Below are 18316 nucleotides of genomic sequence, written 5' to 3' on the forward strand. Positions count from 1 at the left end.
GAATGAAAAGTGCTATATAATAGTTACGAATTATACAATTATTTAGCATGATCATTTTTATATAGTACCTTTCAATGTAGTTTTTTCAAAGAACCATAAAGTTGATCATAAAGGTGATCTTAGAAATATACTAACCCTAACCGTCAACAAACTGGGCAGCTCAAGGAGCCCATAAGAACCGTGGGCAAGAAGCTGGACAAAACAAGAGAGAAATGCGGGCAATACTCGATCAAAGGGCGCTGTCCTCTTAGCTTCTTAAATAAACATCTCACTGAGAGTGCAGCATGGAGAATTTCCAGACATTTTCACAGGAGTCTGGTCTTAGCATCTGCCATCCATTTACACATCTCATTAAAGTGGCTGCCCAGCCCTTTTCCTTTATACGCGCAGAGAGGAACAATGAACCGCATGACAGGTTGAAAAGGACTCTCGTTGTTTAAAGAAGTTTATTACTCAGACCACACAGACTGACCCACATAGTCATTCACTCTTCTGACGTTGGAGAGCCACCTAGTGGCCGTGCTGTGAATTCAATCATTTACTGATCTTCGCCGACAGAGGTCAGCAGGGAGTCTGGTCGTTCGGTTAGAGCCCCCAGGCAGTTTCTTTCTCGCCGGTTTAGGGGCTCTACATCAATGCTGGTAATATTGGACAAGACAAAAAAAAAAAGAAAGGTGAGCGAAATACAAAAATCGAGACAGAAAGCACAGTCTACGAGAAGTTCTGGAAGAAAGACGTTGAATACCTGACTTTTAAACACCTGCTCACACGTTGCCCGCCTCGTGTGGTTGAATTTCCAGGTGTCCCTAAGCATGTCTGGGTTTATTTTAAGATGAATATATAACCTGCGTTCTGGCTCCTTAACGTGCTTGAAGCTGTACGCCTTTAGTTGAGTGTCCAGAAAAGCGCTTTGTAATTGTAAGAAATTATTTATTATTATTAAGTGCGTATTTAATTTGAAGACACAATTAATTTCTATCAACTGTGTAGATTACGTCTTGATGCACAGCGGTTAATACTGCTGCCTCGCAGCGCTGGGAACCTGGGTTGGAGTCCGGACCTTGTTTTCTCCCACAGCCCCAAAACATACTTGGTAGGTTAACTGGCTTCCGGGAGAATTGCCCCTGGTGCGAATGAAACAATGCGTTTGTGTGTGTCCTGCGACGGACTGGCCTCCCATTCAGAGTGCATCCTCTTTTACATCCATTGGTTTCTGGGACATACTCCGGCTCCCCTGCGACACTGGGTTAAGAACAAGCGGTTAGAAAACTGGTGGTCGGATTCAGTCTGTCGTTTCGAATCAGATGCTCCTGAACACGGACTCTCAAAGTTCAGCTGAAAAGCCAAAAAAAAAATGTTTCCCACTGGGTAGAGCTGCTTAAAAGTTACAGTATGTTAAATATGTATGGTGGGGGAAAAGCAGCCCACTTTTCTGACTGCAGCCGTTTATTTTATCCCTGAATGTCTAGGAAAGGGGTCGAGTTTTAAAAAAGATCATCAGAACCAGCTTTCCTACGCAATCCTGCAGACTTTATGGATTGACAGGCTATCCAGTGCGCCTGTACTTCTGCAGTCCATGTACAGTCTCAACAGCACTCTTAGAGGTGAAACACTTTGCCGCAATTACACACGGAGGGACAAAAAATTAGTGCGCTCTCTTTACCACGCTGACAATAAAGATATGACATGGAATAACTACTACGGACAAAATTAATGTAACCCACAAAAGACAGCGCCAACGTTCAACACGAACTGCTAATGTTTCTCAGAATCTTAAACTTTGAGCGAAGTTTTTTTAAAAAAACACACAATCTGTCACCCAAGTGGAAACTGGGTCGCGGCGAGACAATCAGCCGCAGTTTCAGCACAGGCAGCCCGTTTGTGCGCAAGGCGGCCGCGCGGACTCGCGGCCTTATTGGCTCGGGAGCGGAGTCAGGGGTGAGAGGGTAAATTCAAGATGGCCGCCCCCAGCGGTGACATGTTTTCGTTCTGCTCAGAGCCCGGTAAAGTCAGCGGCTTGGTCGAGGTCCGATTCATTGATAAAGTCAAGGTGGGTGTTTTAAGGAAACGTCATTCAGGGCATTTTGTTTACCGTTGTGAATTTAAGTACAGTATTTTTAATGTTTTGTTTAATGCTGCTGCCATGCTGGCGGGCACAGTATGTGGTATATAGGGTTGTCACGAGTCATGCTATTTAGGTTATTAGGCAAATTGAGAAAAGTAACTGTATTAATCTATTACTTTTGTATAATTTCGAAGTGGAGTCGGCTTTGAATCCTTAACATGGCCTAGTTTCAAAATACTGCAGGACTAGGATGATCTAGGACATAACGGTGTACTGTAGTATAATCATGTAACGAGACTGAGAAACGGTATTTTGTATTTGTGACGTCTATTATATTAGATTCATACGCTTTTTAAATTGTTCACAGATTACTAACTTCAGAAACTTACATGCGGTTTATTAAAAAACCGTTTCCCAATGAACAGGAGCGTTAGGTCTAGTATTATTTCTTCCACATCAGTCTTGAGCTGATGTGGAAGAAATACTAGCAAGCAACTATGCTATTACGGGCGTCTGTTCTTGAAGACGAGCATGAAATAGCAGGCATTTTTTAATGAGGATTTTGCACTGAATTTTCACTGATATTCCACTGATATTATGTGAATATTTCAGTTGCCCATTGATTGTAAAATTTACACATTCATAAAAAAGGGAGTCAAAGAATTATAATATAATTCAGATGTACCTCATGGAACCTTATGGAAAAATATAAGATTAGTGGGACGTCAAGAAATTGTGATAATATAAATGAATATAGCATAGGCCTAAGCATGTGATTAATGAAAATAGTATATTTTATGAAGATTATGCAAGCTGCACATTGTGATTTTTAAATAAATGTGAAATAACCAGTGCAGTTGTAAGCTGTGACTGTGATGTCCTGCGATGGCTCTGTGAATGAACTGGTTGTCATGTGATGCATGAGGAAATCTGTTATTGCCTGGATTGTGGGTAGTTGTTTTGGAATGTCCACAGCAAATGAAGACCAGCAGCAGATTCATGCTGTATTGCCTCTCATACCATCGAATATTGAAATGCAGTACCGCTGCCCAGCAGTTTGACCTAGACCTGGTTTTACAAGCTACTGGCTCTTGTGTTCATTGTTCTGGTGAGACATGAAAGCTATGTATTTATAGGATTCATTATTTAAAAATAATAAACGTTTCAAAAATGTTTTCAGCCTCTGTCTCGGCTTTGTCATTGGGACCTTGTGCCAGTGAGGAGGGGGGTTAAGGCATCCCTTTGAATTGTGTGCCACCAGAGTGCTCAGCTGAGAGGTATTATCTGACTGACTTACTAAGCTGCAGGGGTCAGTGTTGACTAGTAGTTGGACTAGGAAATGATTTAAGCCCATGCAACCCCAGCAGTGCCTGACTGGCTGTGTGCTGTTGATTGCGGTATTGAGGTCAGACATTCCCCCGGGCCGCGGATATAACTTCCACGCTGGGCCAGGATGTCGGTTCAGGCGGGTGGGTGAGCAGTCATGAGTCCGTTTTGCTTCACAGCGCTCAGGTCATGTCTTCAGAGAAGCTGCCCAGGGACTGTTGTCAGGGCATTTAATCCTTAATTGGACTAACAGGCTTATTGCTTGATCGGCACGTTTTCAATTTGTTTTTCTCCTCAGTGTGGTGATCTAAAGATGCCTATAATTTATTAAATAAAGACTCCAGTGTGTGTCGAGAGTGAAAACGAATGGAGGAGCTCAAAGTAATCCTTCTGTTATTACACTGTGCGACTGAGAGCTCTGGTGTGCCCAGAAATGGGTCGTAGGATCTTCTGTAGTCTTGTTTTCTGCAATAGTGGCCACTATTTCTGCTGTTTAGCTTGCCAGACAAACAGGAGGAGTTTCCTGGCAGTGCAGGTGAACAACAAGAGCACATCAATCTGGTCACATCATGTTGCAGCAAAGCTCTAATGGCTTCTTTAGTGCTGAGCTGAACGGCTTGTTAACATCTTGTTTGATGAAGCAGGTTGGAGCTGAGTCAAATCCTACAGAAGTGTCACCTGAATTGTTATTCACTTGTAGGGAAGAGGATTGTTTGCCAAGAAAGCCATCTGCAAAGGAGAAAATATATTTATTGAGCGCCCCCTGGTGTCCGCGCAGTTCCTGTGGAATGCCTTGTATAAATACAGAGGTGAGGTGAGAATTGTTGATTCCAGTACCTTTATCATTATTATTATTATTACAGGTTTGTAGCCTAGTCTAGTTAACTCTAAAATCAATGTGCTTATTCAACACTAAAGTATTTTTTCTATACCTATGCCATTATGTTGTTTTAGTAACAGTAACAGGAAATTACCAAGTACCCGTCTTCAACCAGAATGGTTTTTCCCTTTAAGTCATACTGCGAGGGATGTTACACAGTACTGCCCAAATGCATTGACAAATGAAGTCTCTTTTGTTGGGTGATTCATCATTAGAACTGGTAGTTTTGATGCTTGCAGCCTCCTAATGGCAGACATGATCAGCCTGACAACCTGTGGTATGGAAATGAGGCAGTTTGCCTTTCCAATCGGTTCTGTGTTCAGAGGAATCACGGGACAGAGAGAAACTCCGAAACTCCCTCTTTGTTCCTTCGTCTCTTCATGTGTCCCACTGATAGGATGTTCCTCAGCTGTGGTGTTTCACTGCAACCCGTTTTTACAACCGAGTTTTGTCTAGCTCTCACTGTCTAGATGCAGTCCGGAAGGAGTCATGTCCTGGCTCTTATGAAGTGCTGTATGCACTATCTGAGATCTGAGTTTCTCAGTTCTGCATTGCAGAGGGAAGCTCTTAGGACTGTATTAAAGAAGAAAAGGACACTGAACTACAGACATGGTTGAAAAAAGACATGATTTGTTCATGGAGAAATGGGGGGTATTGTAAAAGGGGCAAAGTGTTTTATCAGTACTTTCTGAGGGGAAGCTTTTTTCACTCAAGTGAAAAAAAGCTCTCACTTGAGTACAAACCAAATTTCTAATAGCACGTGATCAACAAAGCACCCTGAAACTCTTGGGGCATTTGCTGATCTGTCCAGACATTCAGACCCTGTGACTCCGTCTCCCAGTGCATCCTCCCATCAGTATTGTTCACTTCACTGGTGCTGATTTCACTTCCCTCTGTATTGCAGACAGCACTGTCTCTCCTAGTGTCCCAAGGACATCTGTGTTGCTCTCCTGATAAGGCTTGACAACTAAAAAGTTTTTTTTCTTCTTTTTTTTCCAATTTGAAATGAAATCCTGTTAAAGTACTATTCTGTGTTTCTTGAATAAATTAATAACTTCTGTTGCAGTACAACACAAATATTATCATTAATGCTATTGATTGTGGTGGTAAAACTAAATAAGCCTATGTTGTTTGTATACCTTTTAATGCAAATTGTAATAAAAAAACTAGATGCAGAGCAGGATGTGGAATGACAAATGTTTGAAGAAGATGGAAGGGTATTTGAATCTGTGGAACTAAAATTGGATAGAGATGGAATTGAATCTGTTCTGAAAGAGCTGAAGTGGTGTGGGAATTGCGCCCTTCCTTCTCTATAGACGGTGTCCCAGAGACCATTCAAAACCTGGTAGAGAATCAAGAATATTCTTCTATTAGAAACTAAAAGGGAATCAATTTATGTGAGAGATAAGAATAATTTCTTTATACAAAGAGTTGTGGCTGTCGAATGAACGTTCCAACCAGGTGGTTGATACCCATACTCTGGGATCCTCCAGAGTGAGTGTTTTAATGAAATTTTAGGTTTGTTTAATCTCTAAAATGGCACAAGTTTGTGTGCCATTCCAAAGTCCATGAATAAAGCAATAAGGCAATAAAAACATGTACTTCTTTATTTTATATGTTGACAGTGCTGAGCCTGAGGTAGAGGTGGTGGCTGTTTATGAATTGTCTCCAGTTTGGTGACGCACTTTGGGACCCGTTCTTATTACTTGGTGGAGAAGTGTTTATGATGCACCTTTTGTAACGTTAACTAATTCTTCAAGATGGCGGATGCTGTTTCTGTTTCTCTTTGAGCTCGGCCGGCGTGTCTGTGCTGCTCACTGTGTTCTGTCTGTGTTTCTGCCCTGCGGCCCCAGCCTGCGAGTACTGCCTGCGGTCTCTGGAGACGGCGGAGGAGAATGCCCGGAGGCTCAGCGGCAATGCCAGTCTCCTGCTGCCGCACCCCGAGCAGTGCAGCATCCGGCCTGAGCTCCACCAGGCTTGCCCACGCTGCCAGGTACTGTTCTGCCTGCTCCCTGCCCATCTCCTCCTCCTCCTCTGCTTGCAGCCTCTCTCAACCACCGCCATGCGTTTGGACTATAAGAGAAAACCCACGGGAACACAGGGAGAACATACAAACTCCACACAGAAGTACCCCAGCTCAAGAATTGAACTCGGGACCCCAGTGCTGTGAGGCAATAATGCTAATCACTGCGCAGCAGCTCTGCCCAATAGAAGGAACATCTTCGTTGTTTTTTTTTCTTAATCTGTGGTTGCATTATTTCTTCTAGCCATTATCGGAAAGCTGGTTGTTTCTGATGAGGGTCCTGGCAGCCAGGAGCCCTTCCAGGAAGCTCAGTGTGCAAAACAGGACCAGTCAGTCTGGTGCAGGACATGTACACAAGCACATGGGGTCAATTTAGAGATGCCAAACACCCAGACAACACCAAGAACTTTACATAACACATCTTTAGTAAGAGGGAGGACACCAGAGTGTCCTAAAAAAACACAGAGGGCTATCTAGTGCAAAAGTACTCCCTAATCACACCTGTCATTTCCTCCTACTTTAATTTTTCTTTCTTTTGCTCAGAAGAGAACAGAATAGTTGATATCTGTGCTAACAAAACAGATAGCAGAATGAGGGTAAATTGATGCTGTACTGCAGCAACAGCCTGGGCGATGGACTGTACCCTTTCCTGCGCTGACTCGGTGTCTCCCCCTGCAGGTCATGTACTGCAGCACTGAGTGCCTGCGGGCAGCTCTGGAGCAATACCACCAGGTGCTGTGTCTGGGCCAGTCCCGGGACGACCTGGAGCACCCACTCAACAAACTGCAGGAGGCCTGGCGGTGAGTGTGGGGAAGAGGGGGCACAGCTGGGCCCTCCAGGAAAAGAAGAAATGTGGGAGGGAAAGACTTGGGTGTGGAGCCTGAAATTTCACAAGGAGAACATTTCACCTGAAAACATTTATTATAACTGTACCGTGTGTGCGCAGTCTCCGGAACGCAGAATTACCGTCACCCGTGTTGTAGTGCAGTCCAAATCTGTAATTAATCTCTTTGCAGGCTCTCAGTTATTTAACCTCCTTTAGTTTTAAAAAACGTTTTCTGCGTAAGGTCTCAATAACATGAGAGAAAACAACAGCTTTTTCTTTCCGTTTTCAGCATGGAAGTAACCTTTACTTTTTCCTTTGCAACCAACACATGCTGACACAGCTCTCCAGTCAAACTGTGGGAGAAAATATACCTATTATGGTGATAGCAGTTCAAAGGGAATACCGTGCTGTTTTTTTATTGGCGTTTCTAATTTGTTCAAGTGTCCTTTCAGTAGAAGCTGTAAAAAGGCATTGCAGGTGCGGTCTCAGTTGATTCCAGAAAGGTGTGTGATGAGCAGGTGTGCCCAGATTCAAGGTGGGCTCATCTAAGACTCCTGTGAAGTCCATCTAGGGGGAACGTCTTTTGTTAGTCTTCAGCACAGCCATGCAGAAGAGCTTAAAGAAAGTGCCAGGCGTGTTCTCTGGCCAGTGAGGGCACTTCCTCGGCGTGTCCTGCTGGCTGTAACCCTTGTATTTGGCTAACTGTGACAATAGCGCTGTCCGGGCTGAGTCAGTCATTGGTGATCTCTATAAGCCGTATTGCAAAGTTCACAGACGCTATGGTGGAGGGTCTTGGACAGAACCTCTCGGTGTTTATTTCTTTAGAACATTAGTGGGGGGGGGGGGGTTGACATTTTTCCCTTATAGTTCAACCTTGGTGTAACAAATAAAAAAAGGAAAGGTTCAAAATCTATCAACGAGGATGGGCATGATAACACTTCTGCAGACTTTGCTACTTTGGTAACTGGCATTAAACCTAATGGAACAGATGGACTATAGTGCTGGTGTTAATATTGTTTGCTCAGCTAGACTTCCTGCACAATGCACCTTAAAGAAGTGCTTGTTAAAGAGGTGATTGCTGGCACACCAAAAAGGAGGAAAAGTCCAGCAATTTCCGCACATGCTAAAAAAAAACTTCCCTTTTGTGCCATCTTCCGGCACTTTTACAGTGAAATGTGATTTTCTGCCACACTGCGCACAGCAGGCTGCAGACCTGGCTTACTAACAGACGCCTTTGTCTGTCTGACTGTCTCTCTCATTGTTTCCCAGGAGCATGCATTACCCACCAGAGACCGCCAGCATTATGTTAATGGCTCGGATGGTAGCAATAGTAAAACAGGTACAGTACCAGTTATTTTATTTCCATAAATTCCACTCTGATTTTTCCCTTTGCCTTTTTCTTAATCCTAGAAAGCAACCAAAAGTACCATAATGAAAATTCCAGGATTGACAAATCGCACTAAAGTAAAACCTTTTAATTCTTTCTATACTTTTGATAATGTGTTGCTAGAGAAATACTAAGATGAATTAAAAGTGTGGCCATGACTTCCTTTATTTGAGTTTAGCTCTTATTTTCTATCCTGGACAGTTATAATGATTTCCATCTGTCAGTATCAAGACCATTGAATGGCTTTGAACTTTATACTGAGCATCAAAAGAAAAATCTCTCTTATAGCTGCAGTAAATCACAATGTTATTATTGCCAATCTTTTTCTTGCAGCTGTACTGCTAATTTATAGAACTAATTTATAGAACTGACATGACCATTGGTAAATGTATTAAGATGGTTTATATTTATTGATGGGGTTCCTCAGCGGGGGCCTGCTGTGAAAGTCATAGGTTAGTAGCATGCGTGGCCAATGTTGGACACAGTACCAGATGCAAGCTCCAGGCTTGAGGGATTCTTCTCTGCTCCTCCCAGAGAGCTAAGGCAAGCATGTGCCTGCCCAGGTTCAGCCGATGACATGAAAACACTGTTCTTCTTTATAAAGCAAAGCGTCTTGGTTTCCATCATGATTTTCACCAGGGTTTAATCACCTCTTCACCCATGCCCAGTCAAGTCTAGTCACTGAAGGAGCAACTCAGTGCATCGATCTGTCATGAGTAATGAAAATGCCAAAACATTTAATCAATGCCCAAAATCCACATAATTTCTTAAAAATCATACCTGCATAAATTATAATGTTTCTTTTGGTTGTCAGCATAAATGCAAGGTTAAAATGGTTTGATGTGTTTATACAAATGAAATTCCTGTCCTCCTGTCTATGAATGTCTGTCTAAATAAGATTTTTGGCATGAAATGCAGAGTGAAGAATATCCTGTCATTCTGTATTGGTAGCAAAGCAGTAGCATTGTGCAGGGCTAAGACACTGTTGGTGTTTTTGAATAGTAAAGGTTGCTGCAGTTTTTTAAATCCAAATGATATCCCCCTGATAGCCTCTGAGAGGAGAATGAGTTATTAAAGGAGTTATTTTCATGTTGAGTTGTGTTCAGGCAGTGTCTGTGTTTGGCTTGCAGGCTCGGGATAAAGGCCACTGGCTGAGTATCTTCTCTCAGCTCTGCAGCAGGACAGCCAGCGAGCAGGAGGAGCAGATTGCTCACAAGCTCCTGGGGGAAAAGTTCCAGGTGAGAGCTTGCAGATAGGAATTGGTTTCAGTCTGCAAATACTCCTATATGTGCTGTGTGTGCAACTGGGGTGGCCAAATAAAAATGGCAAAGAAAATGTTCTACAAACCTGACATTGAGCAGGGAAAAACAAAATAAAATAGACTGCAACAGTATTAAGCCATCTGTAATGAAGATGTTTAGTACTGTATTGGCAAGCCTTATTCTAATAAGTTTTAATTTGAACCATTAAACATATAATTGTGATTTCATACATGTGATAACATTATATAAATAAGAACAACAACATAAAGTATATTGGCCCCCCACAGAGGTCAGAGGCCAAATACAAAAATAATTGATCTTATTGTAATCTTAAAACATTGCACGAGTCTTTCCTAATAAGAATGTTTATTTTGACACTGTTAATAATGATCATTTGTATGTATTTAATGTTTTACAAAGTACCCAGTGTTATTGTTATTACAGCAAAGGCCTCTGCCAATACTGAATTACTTACAAATGGGGCAGGATAAGCAAAATAAGTATTTTAACTTGCTGATATAATATTCTGAATAACTAGCCATTTCAACACTAAATTATTTCAGTTGAAAAACGACTAAGACCAATTTAAACGGTTGTGGTGTCCCCTATTCCTGTGGCTAGCATGTGATATGCTAATGACATCGTGCTAGCATCATGCCAGCACGGTGAAATGCCTGGGCTTCATGTCTGTCACCTTGCAATCTACACACAGTATCAGCTCGTAAGATTATAGCATTTACAGTTAGCATGCTCTTTGGCAACCAATGGTAAATGTGTACACAGTAAATCTCGTGTGACAAAATTCATTTCCTTCTGAGTTTTTGTCTTGTGTTAATTTACTCAAACAAAAATGCAAAACAATTTAGTCTTTGACATCTTCATTTAGGATTATTTTCATGTGCATTTCATCAAAGAACTAAACAGTGTTCATTTCATTCAGCCTGTCACTGTTGGAAATTCCCTTAAACCTCAGAATGTATTTATTTAATGACCACAGTGTCAGGACCTCAGTTTTATGTCTCATCTAAAGGAAGGTGCCTTTTTACAGTATAGTGTCCCAGTCACTATACTGGGGCATTAGGACCCACACAGACCACAGGGTGAGCACCCCCTACTGGCCCAACTAATACCTTTTCTGGCAGCAACCATAGTTTTTCCCAGGAGGTCTCCCATCCAGGTACTGACCAGGCTCACACCTGCTTAGCATCAGTGGGTTGCCATCTAATCGTGTTTGCCTCGAGCATTTGGCCAAGACAGGCAGTTAACACTACTGTAATGCACCCCAGACAAAGCAAAACTAAACCTACTGCGGCTGCTGTTTTTTTTTAAGCTTAATTTCTTCCTGGCATTATAAACAGCTGTCACAATTTTTACCTTAATGCTATGGTGTATAAGTGTTGTGTGAATTTAGGGGCACTTTTGATGTGTGGAAAATGTCTTCTTAATTAACACCTGTGTTAAGCACCAAGTGAAGGGCACCCTAGAGTGTCCAGCAATGTTGATAATGAGAGAGCTGGAACTCCAGCACCTTGGACAGCTCCTCTAGGCTAAGTGTCCCTGCCAGCCTTCCACAGCAGCTGGCACATCTGCACAGCAAGAGAGGCTAGTACATGTTCTTGCTATAGAAAGGTAGTTTTATTTTTTGAGAACTGGAGAATTCCTGTGATTGGTGTGAGTAATATAGTTAAACAGAGAAAACAGAAAAAGGAATATGTGGGCTCGCTGTGTTTGTTGGCATAATGATATGCAAACCACACCTGATCTTGTAATGTGGATTAAAGCTATAATAGAAATTTTCAGAGTTAAATTTTTACCATTATCATTTCCATTACCATGTTAATATTTTCACTGCTGTGTGCGCTCTCGAATCAAGGAAGTGCTCATGATCAGATACATTTTATATAGTGATAGGGATTAATGGAAAAGGGTGATATTCCACAGATAGTTATATGTTTAACATTGGCTCTTGTTACCTCTTACTGAAGAAATAGTACCCCAAGTACTGCACAAAGGAAGACGTTCTTGAGAAACAATTCCGGGTACAGGTTTTATCCCAAAATTCCACTTGATTTTTATTCAGCAGTCAGAACTGTACCTGTTGCTTTGACTTTTGAATGACCTCAGGGTTTAATTACTGGAAGCATAACATCCTGAAAGCAGTGGGGTTCAGGTGAAGGCAATCAAGCAATCTTATATAGGAAAGAGAATAGAAAAGGCACAGGCCACTCTCTAATTGAAGTTGGGATAATTGAGGAAGAAATGGATGTTCTGAGGATGTATATAGAAAAGCATGTTGTCTGATTATGATTGTTTAAATAAGGATCTAGACTGTAAAATGTCAAACGGTTCAGGAAAACAGGCCCATGCATTTGGAATGCAAACCACAGCCATGTCTAAGGTAGCAGGCAGTGCCAACACCCACATAATTAAAACGCACCAATTGACCTGCAAAGGTGTGCCCAGTACACACTGGGAATGAACAGTGTTGTATCTAATGCCGTCTCTTCCTTTCTCTCAGGGCCAGCTGGAATCTTTGCGGAACCTTTTTACTGCAGCTTTGTATGACGATCACCTCAGCAGGGTGAGTCACGCACTTTCCTTAGAGCTGTGCTGTCAGTTGAGAAATCTCCTGGCCAGCCACCTCCTTTATCATTGCATTTGCAAGAATGCTTTAGATGTGAAAGACGCAGCATTTGGCAGATGTTTTTTTTTTATTAGGAGTCAATCACACTATATCCATTTTATAAGTGCTTCATCCAATACAGGGTTGTGGGGAAACTTGAGTCTATCCCATCAAGCAACTCACCCGAATACGGAGAGAACATACAAACTCCACACAGTTAGCACCCTTGGTCTTGAATTGAAGTCGGGGGTCGTGCTGAGAGGCAGCAATGCTAACCACTGCACCACAGTGTTGCCCCATCAATCACACTAGTTAGTAGAGGTGCACGGTAGAACTGGTATACCGGTAAGCTGCGGTTCTTTAGTCACTCGGTACATACCGTGGTACGTTTTAGACTGTACCGGTACGATCAGTAATTTCCGGCAATTTCCGTCAGCGGTTTTATTTTTTCAATTTTAACAGAGATTTTCTACTGTTAACATTCATAAATTCAAATTTGATTCAAAGAACAAAATGACTGTGATAAAAATGTCATCAACTTTAAAAGGGTGAGTAAAAAAAAGTCACACTAAAGGTATTTCCTGCATATCATTGGCTAGTAAGTTTAGAAATATGACATGAATTCGGAAATCACACGGAAATAATCATAGCTGATTGGTTCAGAAAGACCTTGACTTTCCCCAGTGACCCATTGAACATGCGCTGTTTTTTCTAGTTTTTCTGATTCTACTGTAACTAGTCAGGAAGGAAGTCTAGTCTTGATCATGTTTGTAATTCCATTACTACCATTACACATGCTTAGTTTTTTTTCTTTTTGGATTTTGTTTAAGGAGTTTAAGTCAATATAGAATATCTTGTCTCAGCAATGTTTTAAGCAAGTATTGAGGATTCTTTGAAGTTTAGATAAAATAGCCAAAGGCAATCCAAAATGCTAAACATGTTTCATAAGGTTGTAAACATCAACTTCACTCATTGTAAAGAAAAAATGCCAGAACTTACAAGCACCTGTCATATGTTGAATTTTACATTATCTTGCTAAGCAAAATTAACCTCCAATACCTTGTAAAAAAATATTTAATCATTTAATGATTGACAAAAATCTGCATGTTAAATTGTTTTGTTACACTGTCTAGTGTTATTTCTATTTCTTTGGTTCCAAAAAAACAACAAAACAACAATTTTCATTACTTTTTCTTGTATACAACTCAAAATGCTTTTCTAATCATGAAATCAGACTATGAGAGAGTCTCCATTTATAAACATGCAAAAAGGTTCACGGTATACCACGGTACATGCATGTGTACCACGGTATTCCATGGTACGTTTTCCAGAGGAGGTACCCTACCCTACTAGTTACTTAAAAATAGAACATTTTCATGTTCAGATGAGAAAGGGCCATGTTGGGGTTTTAATATTGACCTGAACTGGAGGATCAGAGGGGGTGCACACAGGATGCTCTCCTCCTTTCTGTTCATTCAGATGTCCTTCTCTTGCAGTGGTTCAGCCCTGAAGGTTTCCGCTCTCTCTTCGCCTTGGTGGGGACTAATGGCCAGGGTATTGGGACCAGGTGAGGGCTGTGTAATCTCTGGTCTTTTCCAGTTGTGCTTGTCTGTGTTGCATGCAATTACGCACAAACAGTATGGGAAATGTAGTGAAATAGATGTCACTTTTGGCTGATACGTATTCTTAATTAAGACCCTTTGGGAAGTATTTACCACAAACAAAAATGCAGTTGAACTAATTAGTTTGATCTGCACTGAATGTTAAATGAGGCAGAGTTGCTAATGTCAGCCCAGTGTTGAGCTCTGTAAGTTTTAACATGTCATCTCAATGAAAGTAGTCCAAGGATCACATAGTACCGCGATATGGAGGGCCAGTCAAAGTAAATGCGATGGGGAGAGAGGGATTGGAAACCCGTATAGTTATCTGAGCCCACTGAAGCCTTCAGGCAGGCTCTGAGCACTCCCTTCTTTACCCATTGTAGAACTCATGCATGATGTCACAAGCTGGTTTGTAAAGCTGGGTATTAGTTATTAATAGAGAGGCTGTTCTAATTAACGGGCTCATGATCATTGCAATAAATCAGGTGGTGCATGTGTGGCTAGTTGGTTCCTGGCGTGTGATGAGCTGTGCAGGACAATGTGTAATTCCTGCCGTTTCCCAGTTCTCTCAGTCAGTGGGTCCATGGCTGTGATGCACTGGAGCTGCCTGTCCAGCCAAGGGAGCAGCTGGATGCCTATATTGACCAGCTCTACAAGGACATTGAGACAGGTTAGGCACTGTATGCACATGACACTATAGTGAACTTTCTGTATAATTGAAAATGAGTTGTGCTTAAACTGAAGAGATGGATATACTGTATAGCAGACGTCATCTTGGTAGGATAAATTCTTAATAATATTATCAAGCATTCTAACTTTATTACTCTGATGAGCTGAGTTCCTATCCGAACAATAGTCTTGCTGATGTACACAAAAAACAAAGATTGAATAAATCTGCAGTGTAATACTGTTGCAATGAGGTTCTTGATAATTTATTGATGTTCCTTTAGCCTACTGTTCTACTGCTGTCAGCTCTGGTAGAAAATTGGGTAGCTCCAGGGCTGGGTTTGAGAGATAACAGTGATGGGAAATGGGGACTCGGAGGCTCAGCAAAACTTGCCATCTCAGCACACAGAGACAGATGAAGAGAGAAAAGAATATTGATTGATCCAAAAGGCAATTTATTGCTGAAATGTGGATGTACCTGTTCATCTATACTTTTTTAAATCAAAAGCTAACAGACTAATAACCAGGACAATGTTACACTTGTCTTTTGACAGAAACCGGTGATTTCCTGAACTGCGAGGGCTCTGGACTCTTCCTCCTGCAGAGCTCCTGTAAGTGGGGGTCCATGGATTGGGGAATGGTCTATGGTTTGTTTTGACTCCTTTTTTGACAGCCTAATTAGCATGTGGCCAGGGCTAGCTTTTACATTTTTCATTTGTTATGTAGGAGACATGGAAATCAGAATGCAAAATGTTAATCAAAGGAAAATGCATCTTTCTCAAAGCAAAGGTTCTGCTTTTAAGGCTGAAATGGGAAAGGGCATTTCATGTCTGTTTCCAATGTGAGGGCATGGAAAACACCATGAGTAATTATGTAATCTTTCTTACACATGAAATATCAGTGCATTGTCCCAGTCAACAAACCTCTGCTTTCAGGAAACAAAAGGGTTTAAACGGGGAAGAACCCAGCTGTCAAGTGTTGTGGTTATAAGGACTAACAGCTGGCTTCTCTTGGGCAGAGATCAGAGTTGACTGTCTGTCATGTGCTACCAGCACCTGACTGAATACGAAGCTGGTTTCTGGATTGAGCTACCTTGGATGATGATGCTCTGCCATGTTCCTTCTTCATCTATTGCTGTTTGTATTGTCTAGGCAACCACAGCTGCTTTCCTAATGCTGAGGCCTCCTTCCCTGACAACAACTTCCTGCTTCACCTGACAGCACTCTCTGACATCACTGCTGGGGAGGTAAGGAGCTCTGCCCCAAGGTTGCCCTCCTGGAGGCGAGTCAGGTTCTCATAGACAAGGGATTCTGTGACTTTTGAAATCAAAAGGTCTATACAGTGTGCATAATCTGGCCTCTTCATGTTTGTATGTGAGATGGTTGCTGGGGCGAAGGGGGTGGACGCCCAGGGTGTGGTGCTGGCCAGCCCCCACAATCCCCACATGTTTAAATATTTTAATAAAGCCACACACAAAACTCTTATTTTAACTCAAGATGACATCTAAAGTTAGTGGAAGAGCACATTCTTTATTCAGAACTGGAGGCATGTCCTGCATTAACTACGTCATAGGCCATCAGTTGCAAGCTAAAAGTTATTCTGGCATAGCTAAACTAGCTTGGAAAAAAGTTAGCTGGTGGAAAAATGGCAAGCACAAGCAGAGATAGGGACAAATTTAGAATATACTACAGTGAGTGCAAGACAAGGAAGCAGAAGAGGCAGGATGCAAATGTGGCACCTAAAGGGTGGAAACCTTTGGAAACGTTTGTTGTAAAAACCAGGAGTGAAGAAGTTAGCAATATGTTTTGGATCAGCTGCCGATTTCCAACGTGTAAAAATGCAGAGTTGAAAATCATGTGATAGATGCCCTAAGTTCCTATGTGGATTCCTTGTCCTTTCTAGGAAATCTGCATCAGCTATTTAGACTGCTGTCAGAGAGAGAGGAGCCGCCACAGTCGTCACAAGATTCTGAGGTATGGAGACTCTACTGTCGTGCTTCCCTGCTCTCACCACAAGGGGGGCAGCAGCTCTCTGCCTTCAGTCTTGCAGCCCAGCTCTCTGTCCAGTGAGCTGAGAATCCAGATCATGGAGAATCAGGACCTTGGTTTTGTCTCATCTGAAGGACAGCACCTTTTTGCAGTATAGTGTCTTATGGGCAATGTGGTGGCTCTGTGGCTAAGGATCTGTGCCTGTGGCTGGAAGGTTGCCGGTTCGTATCCTGCAGCCAGCAGAAGAATTCTGCTCTGTTTGGCCCCTGAGCAAGGCCTTTAACCCCAACCGCTCCAGGGGTGCCGTATAAATGGCTGACCCTGCACTCTGACCCCATGCTTCTCTCCCTGTCTGTGTGTCTCAGGGAGAGTAAGTTGGGGTATGCGAAAAGACATATTCCTAATACAAGAATTGTATATGGCCAATAAAATGATATTATCTTATCACTACAATGGGGCATTAGGATCCACAGGGGGTGAGGCCCCCTTACATTCAGCAGAGCTCTGTGTCCGGCACATGTGCTGTATGTTTTACCTAGTCTCTCCAACAGCAGCTGTTGCAACTGGACTGGGGACAGGGACGCATGTTTACACGTCATTGGAAGAAAGAAACGCGAGGCGGTTCAGTCACAAGCAGACTCCACGCTTGAGCTGGGTCCCTTCTGGCAATGAGCCCCTTACCTGGACCACCAGCCCATCAAGCCTCACAAACTTGGCTGGGACCACCCTACGCTGTAAACTGCCACCCATCTGTCCTCCTTGTCTTTCCAGGGAGAACTACCTGTTTGTCTGCTCCTGTCCCAAGTGTCACTCCCAAGCTGATGACCCTGATGTGACCTCGGAGGAGGAGGAGGAGGAGGGGGATGGGGAGACTGAAGGGGATGACCTGGAGGATGAGATGACCGATGTCTGATGTGTGCGAGGCTGATGCTACAATACTGTTGGCCAGCACTGCCCTCCCAGCACGTGGTGGTGATGGATCCTCTGCACAGATCACGCAGCGGCCACTGTGTCGGTCTCTTTCCTGACTGTACTCTTCAGACTTCGCACACAATAAGATCTCTTCCTGGCTACATCCACACAGACCGCAAACACATGGGTTCAGTCTGCTGGTCATGTTTCACTTGTTATTCTTTCACTTCTTTCTCCCATTTGTATGATTCTAAATAAAATGGCAGGAAGTATAGTGTGCAGATGAGTTATTGTTCTGCTCATTAATGTGTTTGCTGGCTGCTGCAAGGTAGAGATGGCAGAGATGAGAGCAAAATCAGTACTATTCTCATCTTATTGGGGGAGGGGGGAGTCCCCCAGTCTGGCCTGCACCCTCAAGGTTCAACCAAGAAGCTTCCTTTCCTAAGGTACACAAGCTGTTTTTACACTGTTCTGTACTACACTGGCTGATAATGCATGGTCTTGGAAAGGATCACAGATAACAGGGATGAAAGGGATGAGCGATGTGCCAGGCTCATGTGGTTCCAGTAACAAAGCTCTGGCTTAGCCAGTGATCTTGAGGAAAACGTCAGTGATTAAGGACAGAGCAGATAAAGAGAAATTTATCTTGGCTTGTTAAAACAAGATTAAATCATATAAAAATTTGTTGATGCAAATTTATTTTCGACCTTATTCCTGCCTATTTAGCAGGTATGAGAAATTGGAATTATGGAGCTTC

The 18316-nt window shown here is 42.5% G+C and overlaps 1 protein-coding gene across 1 annotated transcript; it reads left to right on the plus strand.

Moving 5' to 3' along the window:
* Positions 1 to 1739: 1739 nt before the first annotated feature.
* On the plus strand, positions 1740 to 17831 carry smyd5 (SMYD family member 5). The gene is made up of 13 exons (XM_088913266.1): positions 1740 to 2050; positions 4092 to 4200; positions 6125 to 6264; positions 6973 to 7094; positions 8390 to 8459; positions 9638 to 9745; positions 12288 to 12350; positions 13889 to 13959; positions 14557 to 14663; positions 15214 to 15270; positions 15811 to 15905; positions 16562 to 16632; positions 17419 to 17831. The coding sequence occupies exons 1-13, from the start codon at positions 1958 to 1960 to the stop codon at positions 17558 to 17560; spliced, it is 1248 nt and encodes a 415-aa protein (XP_088769392.1). The 5' UTR covers positions 1740 to 1957; the 3' UTR covers positions 17561 to 17831.
* The last annotated feature ends 485 nt before the right edge of the window (positions 17832 to 18316 follow it).

This window comes from Atractosteus spatula, chromosome 1 (genome assembly GCF_055471065.1).
Source record: "Atractosteus spatula isolate fAtrSpa1 chromosome 1, fAtrSpa1.hap1, whole genome shotgun sequence".
NCBI classification, from domain to species: domain Eukaryota; kingdom Metazoa; phylum Chordata; class Actinopteri; order Semionotiformes; family Lepisosteidae; genus Atractosteus; species Atractosteus spatula.

Bases quoted from the DNA above. Each gene is read 5' to 3' on its own strand.
- smyd5 (XM_088913266.1), top strand. From the start codon at position 1,958: ATGGCCGCCCCCAGCGGTGACATGTTTTCGTTCTGCTCAGAGCCCGGT. The intron at 15,271-15,810 runs GTAAGTGGGGGT...TGTATTGTCTAG, and splicing joins CTTCCTCCTGCAGAGCTCCT to GCAACCACAGCTGCTTTCCT. The intron at 15,906-16,561 runs GTAAGGAGCTCT...TGTCCTTTCTAG, and splicing joins CTGACATCACTGCTGGGGAG to GAAATCTGCATCAGCTATTT.